This window comes from Trichechus manatus, unplaced genomic scaffold (assembly GCF_000243295.1).
Source record: "Trichechus manatus latirostris isolate Lorelei unplaced genomic scaffold, TriManLat1.0 scaffold00034, whole genome shotgun sequence".
Taxonomy (NCBI): Eukaryota; Metazoa; Chordata; class Mammalia; order Sirenia; family Trichechidae; genus Trichechus; species Trichechus manatus.
Genome location: NW_004443970.1, coordinates 15138782 through 15157661, shown reverse-complemented (window position 1 = coordinate 15157661; position 18880 = coordinate 15138782). Strand labels below are relative to the sequence as shown.

General features: G+C 38.3%; 1 protein-coding gene across 4 annotated transcripts in view; it reads left to right on the top strand.

The window, feature by feature from the left end:
• Nucleotides 1-18880, top strand: part of SLIT2 (slit guidance ligand 2) — a 431007-nt gene that overhangs the window by 330088 nt on the left and 82039 nt on the right. For all 4 annotated transcript variants that reach the window (XM_004375152.3, XM_004375150.3, XM_004375151.3 and 1 more), the window contains 6 exons: nt 1190-1264; nt 3065-3208; nt 6363-6506; nt 8103-8269; nt 11493-11625; nt 16638-16706. In XM_004375152.3, the coding sequence (XP_004375209.1) occupies nt 1190-1264; nt 3065-3208; nt 6363-6506; nt 8103-8269; nt 11493-11625; nt 16638-16706 (732 nt within the window). The remainder of the gene's footprint in view (nt 1-1189; nt 1265-3064; nt 3209-6362; nt 6507-8102; nt 8270-11492; nt 11626-16637; nt 16707-18880) is intronic.

Genomic DNA, 18880 nt, shown 5'->3' with positions numbered 1-18880 from the left:
AAAATCAGTACCAGGGAGAAAATACTTTCAGATCACATATATGATAAAGGATTTGTAGCCAGCATATATAAAGGACTCTTACAACTCAACAATAAAAATTACATTTCCTAATAACAAATTATTTGAGTGGATTTTTTCCTAAAGAAGATACGCAAATAGCCAGTAAACACATGAAAAGATGCTCAACAACTTTAGTCTTAGGGAAATGCAAATCAAAACTACAGTGAGATACCATTCATACCTACTGGGATGACCATAATAATAATAAAAATAAAATGTACGGTAACAAATGTTGACAAATTGGACCAGTTGGTACCCTAATATATTGCTGGGTGAAATGGAAAATGGTGCAGTAGCTTTGTAAAACATTTTGGCTGTGTTCTTCAAAAAGTTAAACATAGAGTTGCCACATGATGCAGCCGTTTCACTTCTGTGTGTATATCCAAGAGAATTGAAAACATATATTTGCACAAAAACAAACTGTGGCATATCCATGCAATGGATCATTATTCACCGAAAAAAATAAAGTCTTGATATATGCTACAACATGATGAGCCTTGGAAATACTATGCAAAGTGAAAGAAGCCACATTTTGTATGATTCTACTTACATGCACTGTTCTAAATAGGCAAATTCATAGAGGGAGAAAGTAGATTAGTGGTTGCCAGGGATTGCGAGAGGGAAGAGGAACAAATTGGGAGTGACTTCTAATGGGTATGGTATTTCTTTTCAGGTCTATGAAAATGTTTCAGAATTAGATAGTGGTAATGGTTGCACAATTTTGTGCATATACTAAAAACCATTGAATTGTGCACTTTAAAGAAGTGACTTTTATGGCATGTGAATTATATCTCAAATAAGCTGTTAAAAAATTATGAAGGGGAATGATTAGGCCAAAAAATGTTTAAAAATACTTCTTAAGGGAGCATTGCCCTAGAGATTACTGAATGACAGCTGGTTTTGATTTTTTTTTTTTTTTTACTATGTGTGTTTTAATATATCTTATTTTGATCATTAAAATTTGAGCAAAATGGGGAAACATCAGTCTGCTGCAATCTTCTGTAATATATACACTGTATTTTATTTTAAGATTATCGTTAAGTACTGTTGTAATTCAGTATGGGAAGTAAAATTTTATCTTTTCTTGAATTCTAGTAATGAAAATTTTCTGTTTCTTTCTCCCCCATAGGCGTCTCAATAATAACGAATTCACAGTGTTGGAAGCCACTGGGATCTTTAAGAAACTTCCTCAGTTGCGTAAAATGTAAGCCATGCGTTAGCTATCTTTTCAAATATTTGTCATGTTTTGTTTTGTTTTCCTTTTCCCTTTACTGAAGTTTTATGTAAGTTTCTTCAAAATTTGGAAAATGTTTTTTTAAATCCAGTAGAATGTCCAAGCAATGACGACCTGTAACATGAATTTAGGGTATTCTCCGAGACAGTCTGCATAACCCTTTCTGTGCTGTGTATTCAAACAAGGCCGACCATGTTTTCCATAGTGGAATGCTAGCATCTTACTTTAACTCGGACAGCTGGTCTGTTACGTGGCCACAGCAGGAATCCAGCAATCTAAGCACATCAGAAATGGATTCAGTAATGTTTTGTAACTTCCTTTACTATTCCCCAGACCATGCTGTTATTTCTCTTTCAGCACATTCATGTCAACTGTTTGACTTTTTGCTTCATTAAACTTTCATTAGAAAATCGTGAAAATTAATGATTGGAAAACTGGCTGGATAGCTCATATGTGTTACAACATGTCCACAACTCATATTCTAAAATAAGTCTATAAGCACAGCAGTTTCAAAAATACTTTATCAGTACTCTTCTCTTCTGAGGAGGAGAGTGGGAGGGAGAGGGCAGAGGTCAGGCATGTGAGGCCAGTGGTGCCTGTCCACATTAAACATGAGGAGGAGGCAGGAAGCTCTCTGCCATTGCATCTGTGTGTTCGTATATGTAGCTGGACCATAATCACATAGACTAAGTGACAGAGCAGTCTGAACCTACCCCCGATAAACTTGATCTCCATGGGTTTCTAATTTCTTCATTTTCCTCTTTTTAAACTAATACTAACTGTAATTTCGGAGTCCCTGGGTGATGAAAACGGTTAACACACTTGGTATCTAACCAAAAGATTGACTGTTCGAGTCTACTCAGAGGTTCCTTGGAAGAAAGCCCGAGTGATCTACTTCTGAAAAATAAGCCACTGTAAACCCTGTGGAGCTCGGCTCTACTCTGACACACATGGGTTGCCGTGAATCAGAATTGACTCAATAGCAGCTGGTTTTAACTGCATTTTCTTTTTAAATACAAGATGCCTTTCAGTTCAACAGATATTTATTTCACAGCTCCTATGTGAATGCTCTGTGAAGAATAAAATCATACGTAAAAATGATCCTTCTTTAGGGGTACTCCTGTTCTTGGAGTCAACAGTGAGAACAAGAAATTTGAGAGTACAGAAAGGTGTTGCCTTAACTGGACATTCTTGCCCTCTGATCAAGCATTCACGGAATTTTTATCACACAAAATACGGAGAGTTTAGTTGGCTGTTTTAACACATTTTTATATGAGAAGTATAATAGAAGTTAAGCCCATATTCAAATATATTCCTAACGCTATCCAACCACTAACTCATTTTAGTCCACCTTTGCTTTCCCTGCCCAATTGTCTTGTTTTAGTCATAAATTTATTAATCAGTTTTCATCAGTTGCACTTCTCTGAAAAATTTCTTATTCAGTTTTGTGGAGGACATAAAGGTTTGCAACCCACTACCTGACTTCAAGGATTTTATACTTCTGGAAACCCTGGCAGATCATTTTGCCATTGACCAGGCTGGTATTTTTCACAATAGATGTTCTTTCATAGTATCTTTGGTTTGATGGAATGGGGTTGCTGGTGTCTTCTCAGAGCCTCAGCAGTGCTGGGCAGTGAAGAGCTTGGAAGTTGTGGAAGACTTTGTTTAGAAGATGAAAATAATCAAACCTGGAACCAGTTCAGTTGTTTTAGTGCCCTCATTGTTGGAAAAGAATTGTTTAAAGTCTTTGTTTCCACAATTTTTATTTAGAAACTTTAGCAACAATAAGATCACAGACATCGAAGAGGGAGTGTTTGAAGGCGCATCTGGGGTAAATGAAATACTTCTTACAAGTAATCGTTTGGAAAATGTTCAGCATAAGATGTTCAAGGGATTGGAAAGCCTCAAAACTTTGTAAGTATTCTTATGCATTGTGATTGTTCTCTTGAAGGATGTTAATTTATTGGTCATTGTTTTGGTCACCTAGGGCTGCCGTAACAGAACACCACAAAGTGTGTGGCTTTAAAGAACAGACACTCATTATCTCACAGTTCTAGAGGCCAGGAGTTCAAATTCAAATCATCAGCAAGAACATGCTCTCTCTGTCCACTCTAGGGGAAGATCCTTCCTTGTCTCTTCCAGCTTCTGGTACTCCAAGGGCTTTCTTGAGGTTCCTTGGCTTATAGATTTATTTTCACATGGCTGCCTTCTCTCTGTATGTTTCTCCATTTTCTGTCCTGTGACAAGAACAGCAGTTAGATGGGATTAAGACCCAGTCTACTCTGGTATGACCTCAGGTTAACAGATAACATCTTCAAAGACCCTGTTTCGAAAAAAATGTCACGTTCCCAGGTACCAGGGGTTAGGACTCCAACATATCGTTTTGGGAGACACCATTCCATCCATTACAGTTACCATAATCCCGGAGAGGAGGGGTTGGGAAATGCATAATCTTTCTTTCACTCTTCTCTCTCTCATACACACACACACACACACACACACACACACACACACACACACACAGATTGTGTGGATGCAGACAGTCTGTTACTCCAATCCTCCTGACTTCAGTGTGTTGCAAATGACCAGTAGAGTCCCTCCTGGCTGCCAACCTGAGAAATCACTTTCCTATTTCTCACCAAAACAGGTCGCCCCTGCTTCAATGCTTGTAGAGACCTGACTCCCCTGTTCTGACTAAAAATAGCTAATCTCTTTTCTTTTCCTCGAGATATTTACAGTGCAAAGAGGCACACTGTCTACTCTAAACCTTCACCTCTGCCCCAGCCAGTGCCTGAGAGCCCCCTCCAGGGACTGACATTCAGGGGAGTACAGTTGCCTCATCTTTATCATATGCAGGGAGAGCAAGGGATAGCCCCAGCCAGTGGACATGCATTAACAGCATCCCAAATTCAAGTTTGTCTGAAGCCATGCACATAAAAGTAGAAGTTATGTTCCTTGAACCCTAGCCTGGAACCCTAACCATTCTGGGACAGCCTGTGACCTGCAGGCCCCTCAGCCCTTCATAGGCTAATAACTTGGAGCCATTTTCAAAATGATATGCAAAGAATTTGTTCAGACTTTCTGTGGAGGAGATACTGAGGAGTGTTTAGAGGGAGGGCTGAGGAGACATACCATACATAGGCAGCTGCACCCACCCCCCAGAAAACACACACATATACTTCCTTGCCTTCACAACTCACCAAAACAAAATTCCTGCAACAAGCCAAACCCTCTCTTCTTACTGTAGTTGAGGGACTGTTGGTTGTTACTGGAACCTTCTCCTTGGAGGAGCAGGGAGAGGTTGATGTCATTGCACCCCAAGGAGCCTATCCAAGTATTTCTTCCCACTGTGCTGTATTCTCTCTTCAAGGAGATCTTTACACGTGTTCCTTTCATTACATCTCCAGTGATGTTTTTGTGCCTCTTATGTTTTGGAACCCAAGACAGGGCCCCTCTGGCTCTTTCCTTAATCTACCTGTGCCACAACAAGCCTAAGAGAGCAGTTTAGAGCCAAGCTCCAGGTATCCAAAATGTCCTTCAGTAGGTTTATCTGGGCATCTTTATGCCTCCAAGTGTATCTTTCAGCTTTGAGCTGTGGAGGTTTCCACAGGACTCCTCCCACTCCCTCTAGACTTCTTAACCCTTTAGGACCAGTAGACCTCTTAGTGGTGGTGGTGGTGAATTGCCATTTAGTCGATTCAGACTCATGGCAATCCCCTGTGTGCAGAGAAGAACCACTCCATAAGATTTTCAAGGCTGTGACCTTTCAGAAGCAGATTGCCAGGCCTGCCTTCCAAGGACCTCTGGTTGGTACGTGTAGAGATATCAGTGAGCCTGTAAATCCATGACATTGCAGGCAACATTAGGTGCATATGTCTGCTTGTAGATTTTTCCGACAACTTCTCCCAGGGGTCCTGACTTCGATGAGATTAAGACCAAGTGCTCTTTATTATTTATGACAAAGGATAGTGCTGACAAGAATACTTTTCTGTGGTGAGTTTGCTTCCTAACAGAAAATGATAGCTTAATAAGGAGGGCATCATCCTTTCATCTTATCTGTGCCATAGTGGAACGCGAAAGCTAATATTTCGTATTTATAATAGGTCAATCTAAAATTTTAAAGAAATACTAGGTTGTTCACTTACTGTTACTACTCTTGTTTACATACTGCAATCTTCTACTTGAAGTGATCCAAACATGTTTTGAAAAATTAAAGAAAACCAATTAACTCTTCAGCAATTTTGAATAGGCTATATGGAAACTAGCTGTCTTTACATGGGATTTTTGCGGCTTTGCCAGCCTTTTCTAAGCCCCACATGTAAACAAAGTTAACTAAGAATTTAAAATTGAATCCAGACCTTAGCGGTTAGGAGGAAATGACAACAGTGTGTTAATCTGTTGAGGATGACTAGAAAACACCGTCAGAATTTCTTCCAGGTAAACCTAGGAGTATTTCAACTTCATTGCAGACAACTCGGAACTACTACTGTTGCTTCTATTTCTGATCTAAACTTGAAACTTCAGCCACATTTTATAAATAAAAAAATTCCTGTAAGCTTTGAGGACGTTCAGTCACGTTTGTCTCCCCCATTGGTATTCGGCATCGACTTGGCGTGTAAATCGCAGAGGTGCCCCCAGTTCCTCATATACACTGCTATTGATTCTTTCCTTTCTGTTCAACCGCAAATGTAATGCTACCGTGAATACACACATCACAGGGCGTCAGGGACTCAGAGAGCTACAGGTGAATTAGGACATTATTTAATCATGCAAACATAATTATAGCATCAAAGGAACACAGTCTACCTTCCTCAGATCAGATTTTAGGTCCACACCCAGGGTCACTGTGCCTTTTGTAACTGAGTGTAGTCATTGACAACTCCAAGCATTTGATTCTTGCAGGGGGTTTTCAGTACATATCTGCAGCATTTCCTAATGGCAATAGAACATTCCGAAAGTAGTCATGAGTGCTTCGCATTTGCAAAGAGAGGTTATTTTGGTCCTCAGATAGGCAGACTAGATTGCCTGATGTTTTATCTCCATAACAATGTCCCTTTTCTTCCCTCAGGATGTTGAGAAGTAATCGCATAAGCTGTGTAGGGAATGACAGTTTCATAGGACTCAGTTCTGTGCGCTTGCTTTCTCTGTATGATAATCAAATTACTACGATTGCACCAGGGGCGTTTGATACACTCCATTCCTTATCTACTCTGTAAGTATGAAAAACAGTCTTCGTTTGTCTATTACTTGAGCCAGGATATTATGTTTATCAGTTCTATTAATAGCATCTTAATGTTCTATTGGGCATTTCATAAAAATGTGATCAAGAATTTAGGTAGTAAAAACAAAAGGATAAATTCACTCATGATAAACTCATTTTGCTTTTCTGAAAAATTTATCCACTATTTTACATGAAATTTTTTAACAAATTATATTATTTTTCAGTCAGTTCTTTTTTATAATAATGTAACCAAATAACATGCCTCAATTTCTGAATTTTCATTTTAATATAACTTGATAGTGCTCAAAAAAATAAATAAATGGGCAGACTCTCCCCCAGTGTTCTCACATTGGAATATTTTTTTCAGTATAAATATCATAAAAAGAGAGTTGATAGGGTTATTGCCAACCAGCTATACTCAGAAAGATCGTTTGCAATGACGGGAGATACATTAGGTTGATGAGACCAACAATAAAACCTGTTTACCAGGGGGCATTTGCTATGATATTACCAAAATACTGAAGAAATACAGTGAGCCTGTTCAGGAGGATATTTTATGTGGTGAAAGCATAGTTGTAGACAGCGAGGGGATTAAAAAAAAAGCATTTGTAGGTCTGTAGATGGAACTCAGAAAAGAGTTAAAAAACACCCAAAAGAATGTATTTCAGGCCTCTTGTAATTCAGTATCTAGAAAACAGTGTTTGAAATTATTAATTGTATAACTGATTTGACTTCTCAGTCTTGGTAACATCCAAATATACTAACCTAATTCCGCGCGGGGTGAGGGGATGGGTGGGGGGAATAAATGTAGCTGGGGAAAAAAAAGCATAGTTAACATAGCTCCAGTCACTGAAGAAATCATTCCAGGCAAGCATCCATCAGTAAAGTACTTAATCCTCTTTCCACATAAAATGTGACACTTTACATCTAGTGACTAATTTGTGCGTATTAAAGATGGCATGTTTATAAATAATGGAATTGTCAATAGGTTTGTGCTGAAGTGGTGAGATGCCAAAAGCATTGAGATTTTTAGAAGTCAATTCATTTTTATAACTTGCATTTAATCAGCTCAGCTGTCGAATTAGATGGGAAACCTATTCTCTGGAGCAAATAAAAGATGGAAATCTGGAGATGACAAATTAATGAAATAGCGGTTGTCAGGTTAAACTCAATAGTATAAGGTAATCAGCCTTCATCTTTATATTAAATTACTGCATTATCAATGCAGGGAAGTTTGACAGCAAGTCAGATCTCTGCCTGACAAGTTTAAATTATTTCCAAATGAGATAATACATCAGGATACACCACATAAACCCTGAATTGCTGCCTTTGCTTTATTTTTTTGTATGAAATTATTTGAAGAATTCTCCTACACGAAGGAGTTATTGTTATTGTTTAAGGCCTAGATACAAATATTTTAGCTAAAAAACACACTCATATGTTGTGTGTGACTGTGTATGAATAGGGGATGAGAATATAGAAATAAAATGAAAAATAGTGTGGAAAAAATGGTAGCGTGGGGATTTGAGAAGTAAGAAAATGAAAAACCCTAAGCTAGACTCTGTATCATTTGTATGTGGCTCCTAGAAACCTGTTGGCCAATCCTTTTAACTGTAACTGCCACCTGGCATGGTTGGGAGAGTGGCTTAGGAAGAAAAGAATTGTAACAGGAAATCCTCGGTGTCAGAAACCATACTTCCTAAAAGAAATCCCCATCCAGGATGTTGCCATTCAAGACTTCACTTGTGATGATGGTAAGAAAAATCTAACAGATTTGGTCACCAGACGATTCTGATGCTGTTGTGAACACATGTATAGCCTTTCGTCATTCAGTTCAACAAATAATTGTCAAATGTATTTGCTTTGTTTTTTGTTTTGTTTTGTATTTTGTTTCTTTAGCAACAAGCCACTTGCTTTCTTAGAATGCACTTTCACATTTGATCCTGTTTGCTACATGTTTCTGAGTGTTTTAGAAGTTTTTCAATTACTAGCTATTGGTTGATGCTATTTGTATAGCTTCATTTTAACCTTTTTTTAAAAATTGTTTCTGCATTTGTTTTAGTACCTGTTGTTGTTAGATCCTCTCTAGTTGGCCCCCGACTAATGCTGACACCATGCACAAGGGAACAAAATGTTGCTTGGGCCTGTGCCATCCCTGTGATCAATTAGATATCAGACTTTTTTGATCCTTAGGGTTTTTACTGGCTGAGTTTTGAAAGTAGATATCCAGACCTTTCTGCCTAGTCTGTCTTCATGTGGAAACTTCCCTAAAACCTAGTCATCATTATAGCAACATGCAAGCCTCCCCTGACAGACAGGTGGTGGCTGCACATGAGGTGCATTTGCCAGAAGTGGAAACCAGATCTCCACATGGAAGGCGAAAATTCTACCACTGCCCCCCTGTTAGTAGCAATCATTTTTGAATGAGAAAAGCAATTGATTTATAAAATCTAATATGTCTAGTAATTCTAACAAAAATAATAGTTTCCACCTTTTTTTATTTTATTGTGTTTTAGGTGAAAGTTTATAGTGCAAATTAGTTTCTCATTCAAAAATTATATGCAAATTGTTTTGTGACATCGGTCATAATCCCCCCAGTGTGTCAGCACTCTTCCCCTTTCCCTTTATCCCAGGTTCCCCATGTCCATTCACCCAGGTTTCCTGTCCCTTCCTGCCTTTTGTCTTTGCTTTTGGTCAGGTGTTGACCATTTGGTCTTGTATACTTGATTGAACTAAGAAGCACCTTCTTTGCATGTGTTCTTCTTTGTCTTACAGGCCCCTCTAATCTTTGGCTGAAAGGTAGACTTCGAGAGTCGCTTCAGTTCTGAGTTAGTGGGGTATTGGGGGCCATAGTCTCGGTGGTTCCTCCAGTATCTGTCTGACCAGTAAATCTGGTCTTTTTTTGTGAATTTGAATTTTGTTCTACATTTTTCTTCCTCTCGGTTCAGAACTCTCTATTGTGATTCCTGTCAGAGCAGTTGGTGGTGATGGCTGGGCAACATCTTGGTCTTCTGGGCTCAGGCTGGTGGAGGCTGTGTTCATATGGTCCATTAGTCCTTTGACTAATATTTTCCTTGTGTCTTTGATTTTCTTCATTCTCCTTTGCTCTGAACATGTTGGGACCGATAGATGTAATTTAGATGGCCGCTCGCAAGCTATTAAGACCCCAGACACCACTCACCAAAGTAGGATGTAGAACATTTTCTTTATGAACTATGTTATGACAGTTGACCTAGATGTCCCTGAGACCATGATCCCCAGCACTCAGTAACTTGGTCCCTCAAGACGTTTGGATGTGTCTAGGAAGCTTCTATGGCTTTGCTTTGGTCAGGTTGTGCTGACTTCGCCTATATTGTGTGTTGTCTTTCCCCTCACCAAAGTTAACATTTGTCTACTATCTAGTTAGTGATTTTCCCTCCCCACCCCTCCCCTCTCCTTTCCTCCCTCATAACCATCAAGGATTGTTTTTCCGTGTGTGTAAACCTTTACTTGCATTTTTATAATAGTGGTCTCATACAGTATTTGTCCTTTTGTGATTGACTTATTTCACTCAGCATAAAGCCCTCCAGATTCATCCATGTTGTGAGATGTTTCTTGGGTTCATCATTGTTCTTTATCATTGCACAGTGTTCCATTGTGTGTATGTACCGTAATTTATCCATTCATCTGACTTAGGTTGTTTCCAGCTTTTTGCTGTTGTGAATAATGCTACAGTGAACATGGGTGTGCATATGTCTATTCATGTGACGGCTCTTATTTCTCTAGGATATGTTCCTGGGAGTGAGATTCCTGGATCATTTGGTATTTCTATTTCTGGCTTTTTAAGGAGGCACCATATTCTTTTCCATAGTGGTTGCACCATTTTACATTCCCATCAGCAGTGCATTAGAGTTCCAGTCTCCCCACAGACTCTCCAACGTTTATTATTTTCTGTTTTTCTAATTAGTGCAGTAATGTTCGGGTGAGATGGTATCTTACTGTAGTTTTGATTTGCACTTCTCTAATGGCTAGTGATTGGGAGCATTTCCTCATGTGTCTGTTAGCTGCCTGAATAGTTTTCATTTGTAATGCTTTGTATATATCATCACCACAAATTATCTGTCATTTTGCCATACTGTGGTGGCTTGTGTATTACTATGATGCTTAAAGCTATGCCACAGGTATTTCAAATATGAGCAAGGTCACCCATGATGGACAGGTTTCAGTGGAGCTTCCAGATTAAGACAGACTAGGAAAAAGGCCTGACGATCTACTTCCAAAAACTAGCCAATGAAAACCTTGTAGATCACAACAGAATATTGTCTGATATAGTGCTGGAAGATGAGCCCCCTAGGTTATAAGGTTACACAATAGCTGCAACAGTGGACTCAAACGTAGCAATGACGATGGTGCAGGACGAGGCAACGTTTTGTTCTGTAACACCTAAGGCCGCCATGAGTCGGAGCTAATGCGAGACTACTAACAACAACAGCAGTATATCATCACGTTTGATTCTCACTGTAGCCTGGTAGGGAAGGTAGAGCAGGTTTTATTATGATTGCTAGTAAATGGAGAGATAAGTTGAGCCCTGTCTTTAGATTCATCTGTCTCTTTAAGTCTCTTCATACCAGTTTCCTTCTGATTTCTCCATAATTCACTTTAATTATTACATACATTCTAATTAAAGGTATAATTTATTGTTTTATATGAAAATAATAGAGTTTAACAATATAATAATAAATAAAATAACTTTTTGTGTGTGTGTGAGTATAATACAAATTGTGAACTATTTTCTGGAATTCTGTCCTAGGCAGTCATGAAACAGTGCTGTATAAAAAATACATAGTGCCAGTTTGTAAATACTTAATGCCTTCTACCTAAGGGATCATGTGACTCAAGACCCTTGTGTTTGTTAAGTTCAGTTAAAGGCATAAAATCCCTGCTAGCACCTTTAAAGCCACAAAACCGTGTTTTTTCCTATTTCCTTTGGCGATTTAGGAAATGATGATAATAGTTGTTCTCCACTCTCTCGCTGCCCTACGGAATGTACTTGCTTGGATACAGTAGTCCGATGTAGCAACAAGGGCTTGAAGGTCCTACCGAAAGGTATTCCAAGAGATGTCACTGAGCTGTAAGTAAAGATTGTCTTTCCTTTTCCGTAGCGATTAATGTTTCACACACCAAGGGAGATAGAGATGAAGCAAACAAAGACTATCCGTTGGTCATCTGTGTTACCTTGAGATTTGCTAGGTCATGTGGGAGATTTAGAACTAGGAGAAACCCAAGAAGAATAGATTGTGATTCCAAACTCTACCAAACTTGCTCATTTGCAATACTAGAGTAACTGTGGATGCATGAGTTTCTTTTGGGTTTAAATCATTTTTGATACATGGGGTCCCTGGGTGGCACAAACTGTTAATTAAGCACTCAGCTACTAACTTAAAGGTTGGTGGTTTGAACCTACCCAGAGGCATCTCGTAAGAAAGGCCTGGCAATCTGTTTCTGAAAGGTCACAACCATAAAAACCCTATGGAGCACAGTTCTACTCTAACACAGGGGATGATGGCAACTGGTTTTGATACATGATTCCAAGCAGACAAAAAATAAACTCCAAATGACTCACTTGGATGCATGTAAGCATGTGGACTTACTGCATTAATATAGGGATAAAGGAATAGAATGAAGCAGGCACATACCATTATCTGTAGCAGCTTATTCTCTGATTGATTCCATTCCTGATAGCATGAGTCAGCCAGAGGGGGGTGGGCAGTGCTGAGGGTGTGGATGTGTGTGTATTCTTGTGTTTAAGTACCAGTTTTGAAAATGTCAGAGATGATCAGCCCAACCCCCATTAGGATCTAAAGGACTGGTTCCAAAGTTCGAAAGAGCAATTTCTCCTTTTAAGAGTAAGGAGTATACCGTTTTCTTCCACATCCCAGCATTTATTTATCTGATGCTATGAGATAGTATCCCAGGGGTCGTATTGATAAAGAAGAATCAACTGTACTAAATAACCTAGATACCTTAAAATATACTAAATATACAGCATTTCCCAACATGCATTCAGTGGAACAATTACTTCTGCAAGATGCTTCATGAGAAAAGTCCCATATGGCCAAATAAATTTGGGAGAAACCTTATATTTTATCATTCCCTCTTAGGGCTTTACAGTGTGCCTTAGCATAATAAAGATGTTGAGAAGTATTGCAATGAAAAAGAAAGAAAAACACACACACACACCCCATTTCCCAAAGGTGTCTGAATTAGCTTTTATATTACTTGTTAAGAGTTTTACACTACACTCATAAATGACTCATAGAATACAATTTGCAAACAGGATTCTAAAGATTTTTATTTAGACAGATGACAATGAGTTCTGATAAATTATCCCCTGTGAATTATCCCCTGGTACACTTCAGAAGACCTTAAATATCCAAGTAAGTTATCTGTGTTGGTTTATACACTTAGTCTTTATTCAGTTGAATATAAATATCATATATATGCAGAGTGTGCTTTCTTCCATAAGTGTTTAAAAAGCTAAGACTCAGGGAAAGACGTGTTTCTCCTCTGTGTTCCCATGAACTCCCTGCTGTATCTACTCTTACCGTAACTTCCAGATTGCACCATATCACATTGTACTGTAAATGTCAATTCTGTTTCTCTCCACGAACCATTGGTTCTTTGAGAACAGAAATGTGTCTTTTGTCATTTTCTACTGTCAGCACTTGGAATAGTAGAACTGCCCCGTAGGGTTTCCAAGGAGCGGCTAGTGGATTTGAACTGCCGACCTTTTGGTTAGCGGCCGAACTCTTAACCACTGCACCACTAGGGCTCCTGACATACATAATAGGCCTTCAAAATATATTTTTAAAATGAATGAATGATTGAGTGAATAAATAAAATGACTTTTAGATATTCAGTGCTATTTTTACATTTGTTCAACTGTAATAATAGAGCAGATGTATCAACATGATTTTCAAACACACATGTATTTCCATTTTAACCTCACACAGCTATGTTAGTTCATGTAACTACAACCCATATACATGAATATCATAAACTAGACCATATTTAACTTCAGTTCCTAGAAGATTTTAACATATGTAATGAGGTTCAAGAGGATGCCACTTTAGTTTTCAAGGAACTTGATTCCTTGATTTCAAATCATTCAAAGTTCTATGGATCCAAATTTAGTCCTGAATAGAACACTTAGAGAAAGGAGTGGCCTTTGCCCACATGCCCAGAAGATCCCTCTTGAATGGTTTCAGTTTCTCTCCCTTGCTACCAATCACAGCAGTTGTTAATTAACTGTAAGCACTGCTTTACGTGTGTGTGTAATTAAATACTAATTTTATGTATGTATATTTATATGCAATCTTCTGAAATGAAATCAACACATACATATGTACATACATACATACACATATATATATATATATATATATACACACACCAAAAAACCAAACCCACTACTCCTGAGTCAATTACAACTCATAGTGACCCTATAGGACAGAGTAGAACTGTCCCATAGGATTTCCAAGGATGTAAATCATTAAGGCACAGTGAGTGCAATAGTGGGCTCAAACGGCAACAATTGTGAGGCTGGCACAGGACCGGGCAGTGTTTAGTTCTATTGTACATAAGGTCGCTATGAGTTGGAACTGGCTGGATGGCACCTAACAACAGTCACATGTCCTCTTTACCCTGCAGAGTGGCTAGTGGGTTCAAACTGCCAAGCCGCCGACCTTTCTGTTAGCAGCGGAGCACTTAACCACCGCGCCATCATGGATATGTATATATACGCACGCACACATACACAGTTAACGGTTACTTCAGATAAATCGCTCCCTGTGAGTAAACAAAACACTTCACAAGACCTTAAAGGTCCATGTCAGTTATTTATGTTTCACACACCAGGGGAAATAGACACGAAACACTGTTCAATGCCTGTGTATACTGTGTATGTATGCATGTATTTCATTTCTGAAGATTACATGGGCATTTTAACCCTCCAGTTTTGGGATGCTAGATGCCTGCTTGGAGAATATTCTGTGTGCAGAGCACTGGTTCTAGGAACACCCTAGCTGAAAGCATAACTCTTAGGTAGAATGAATATCTTTGATGCTGACTCCCTTCAACCATTTTAACTGGACCCATGCCTTAGCCCTTTTATCCAATTCCCATCAAATAATTTAAAAAAATATATTTAATCTCATTATTAAACTGCATCTGAGAGTCTGCTTGATTCATGTCCTGTCTATGCCATTTATGTGTTTCTTCTGTCAGATAGCCTGATCTTCAGTCTATTTCACTACAAATTATTAAGTTATTTTAAAAAGTATTTTATTCTAAAGAAAGCGTTTTACAGAAATGAGGAAAATATTAACTCATCTCTTGTGAATTGGAGTTTTACCTCCCAGTCTCTCTTAGAACCATACCAAGTCAGCTGGACCTTTTCGACAATAACATATATGCACATATTAGACAAATTTTACATGTGTATTATATTAAATTATTAAAGAATTTGGCAAAAATAAGTATGTATTGGTGTGCAAGTTTGAACAAATGGTATCCATTATTTCTTAACCATTTCCATATAATTTCTTCTTAGATTGTTTTACATGTAAATATCCATACTGCATATTCTGAGTCTTTTTGCTCTTCTGCTGTGATGTTTTCTGGAGTAAAGGGAGGGAGCTGAAGTATACGGGATTGTGTTGCCCTCTAGTGTTAGCAAGAAAAACAGCTAGAGGAAAAGAAAGAAGTCAAAAAATTTGAGTAGGTGTAAGAAGTCATAATGTATGCCCTATTGTTAATCAGATATTTAACAGATATTTTGACAACTTGTGCCTCTATATAATGGTTTTCATTTTGAAGTGTTTGGAATAGATTGTTACCATACACAACTTCTCAGCTACTTCTGTATCCAGCAAAAATACCAGCCTCAATCCTGGATCTTGAGATTGGCCATAATATTGGGTAGGAGGGGCCACATGTCCAGTGTGCCAAAATTGTTACGGGTGCACGTTTACCCAGATAGCCCAAGTTGCTAAAAGACGTTTGTATACTTCATCATCTATACTATGGAAAGCAACAGCTTTGGTAGGAGATACATATTATTTTTTTTTCCTTTTGTATCGTCGTTGATTTAACCAAGCCCTGTTAGTGCAGTGGTTAAGCACTCATCTGCTAACTGAGAGGCGAGTGGTTCAAACTCACCACATGCTCTTTGGGAGGAAGATGAGGCAGTCTGCTTCCCTAAAGATTACAGCCTTGGAAACCCTATGGGGCAGTTCTGCTCTGTCTTATAGGGTCACTATAAGTCAGAATCCTCTCAACGGCAACAAGGTTGGTTTGGTTTGGTTTTGGTATTCATTTGTTTTTGTGTCTTGCCAGATCTCCCTAAAACCTACTCATTTTCTGGTTGTTTCTCTGACTAATCAGAAAGGACAAATTTACTTTTATGTGGTTATTTGATCATTCCATTTATGTATGTATGCTATATTTGTACATGTGACAAATCCATGATATTCCAGGAAACCTGCTAAAATAAATTATCATCAAGCAGACATATAGTAGTCAAACCTACATTTAAAGTATTTTTAACTTAAATCTATTTATGTTCAAAGCCCCATATATCTCCTTAAAACCATCCATTGTTATTTACTCAGTTTATTGATACCTATTTCTGCAGTGAGCAGTGTTCTTTCCCGTAGGGGCAAGGTTCTGTTAGTAGCTAATACATTTTGTGGTATTATGTCCTCATGATTACAAGCAAACTGGACCCAGACTAAAAAATAATGGTGATTGAATTAATTGGGATCTTCTTGCTGACACACAAGTGGTTGGATGCTTGCATGCCTTATTAGATAAACCACAGAGAGCTGGATTCACCAATCTTTCTCTGGTTTTGTAATTTAACCTAAATGATCCACAAAATAATTTGGCTGGATTAGACAGCAGTGTTTTTCTTGTACGTCTCTTAAATAACCAATCCAAGCTAGGAACATGATATCTTAAGGCAAAATTACCTAGCCCTTCTTTGCCTCAACCAAGTGGGAAATGTTGTTCAGCTATTTTATTATGTGACACTGCTGTGATTTTATAAAAAAAAAAATAATAATATTGTTTCTTTCTTTTTAGGTATCTGGATGGGAACCAATTCACACTGGTTCCCAAGGAACTCTCTAACTACAAACATCTAACACTTATGTAAGTAACGCATTACATTTTTCAGTCTTTGACTTCGTCCTCTATTTCATGAAAATGGGGATGGCAAGGGGCATGAGACTTAGTGAACCTTTCAGATAATATAAATCATTTACAGCTAGATGCTCCCCTTCTTGCTCATCGGGGTTCTGGATCACTAGCTACATCTTCATCGAATATCAGTCAGGCAGTGGAGTGTCTTAGACAAAGGTCTGCTTCTATTCAAAGAAGCACAAATACAATGAAGTCTGAGTAGTCAGAAAATTTAGAGAAACAGTAAAATTGGGTACTTATACCAACAATGACTATAGACTATGACAAGTCAATGGGAAAATTATAGGGAAAAATGTCTTTATACTTTATTCTTGACTTTACACAAAAGATGCTAGATGGCAGTAACTTTACTGAAAGTAGAAGTTTAATTTATTAGATTTGAGACTCTTATATAAAATATTATTAAGTAAGCCATGGGCTTCCAGTATTGAAACTCATTTTAGAGGATCCATATCTATGTGTGTAGTATTTAAGTAAAATTGACAAAAATGCCAACATTCTGAATATAAATTGCAAAATATTGGCTTCTGTGTTTTCAGTTTTGTTTGGTAGCCTCCTAAAATAACATCCCTTTTTTTCCCATTAATGTAAACCACTTTAGACCATCTTGAAGTTGTAAAGCTAAGATGATATTTAAATATACAAACCTTTTGATCTAGTTATATAAACAATATTTAAAAAGAGTTTTAGTCTTGTTACATTTAATGTCACACTTGTAGATTACCCTGTTGGTAAATTGATAAAACTTTTCAGGACGCAAAAAAAATGGGCCATGCTAGTAGATGTTAAGGCAGGACAGTTACCTTACGTTTAAGTCTGTCTGGCTCTGGTGTAAATATGACTAACTTAATAAGCAGATTGCAAGTGTTTCTAGAATAAAGAGGTTTATCCCTAATAAGAGGGAGTCCCTGGATTGTGCAAATGGTTACCTACTCAGCTACTAGCTGAAAGGTTGCTGGTTTGCAGCCATTCAGAGGTGCCTTAGAAGACAGGCCAGGCAATCTGCATCTTAAAGGTCACAGCCTTGAAAACCCGATGGAGCAGTCCTACTTGGCACACGAGGCCGCTATGAGTTAGAATCAACAGGAGGGCAACTGATGACATCAACTACATCCCTAATTGGAGCCCCTGGGTGGCGCAAATGGTTAAGAGCACAGCCATTGAAAACCTTATGGAGGACAGTTCTACTCTGACACACGTGGGATCGCCATGAATTGGAATCAAATCAACGACAACTGATTTTTTGGAGTTTTTTGCTTGTAATCCCTAAGTAGTGAATTCTAGAAACCTAGGTGGAAGAACACATTCCATTTTCACATGTTGACTTTAGGCAGATTGAAGTTAGTAAAAATGCTGTTTATCCTTTTCAAGTTTCCTTTAAAGTGCAGAAAAGTCAAATATCTTGTAGAAAGTGTATGTTGTTGTTGTGTGCGGTCAAGTTGATTCCGACTCATAACAACTCTATAGGACAGAGTAGAACTGCCCCATAGGGTTTCCAAGAGCGGCTGGTGGATTCAGACTGCCAATCTTCAGGTTAGCAGCCTGAGCTCTTAAACACTTCACCACCAAGGCTCCATAGAAAGTATATAGGAATGTTCAAATGGCAGAATGATTGAATTAAGAGAAATAGAATATCCCTGAAGATGCCTGCTTCTGTGTCTAGTTATTTATTTGATAGCAGCAAGAACTGATTACATACATTCTGGTCTCCTAAATAAACCATTAAATTGCTGCAGTTTCCAAAGGAGAAATTTGACCCAATTTTGCTTCAGCAAAAATTCGTAGAACATCATGTGGTTACTGCACACCAGTTAGAAATGAAAAATGAGAACTTATGGATCCAAAAATGTTTTTATCAGTGACACAGTGTACAATTGTAGGCAAGTAGCTTTTGCTTGTGGAAGCAATTGTTGTTGAGTTGATTCTGACACGTGGCGACCCCATGTGTGCCAGACTAGAACTGTGCTCCATGGGGTTTTCAGTGGCTGGTTTTTCAGAAGTAGACAGTCAGGCCTTTTTTCCTAGGTGCCTGTGGGTGGACTTGCACCTCCATCCTTGTGGTTAGCAGCTGAGTGAGTTAATCATTTGCATCACCCAGGGACTCCTCTGCTAATATAGATACA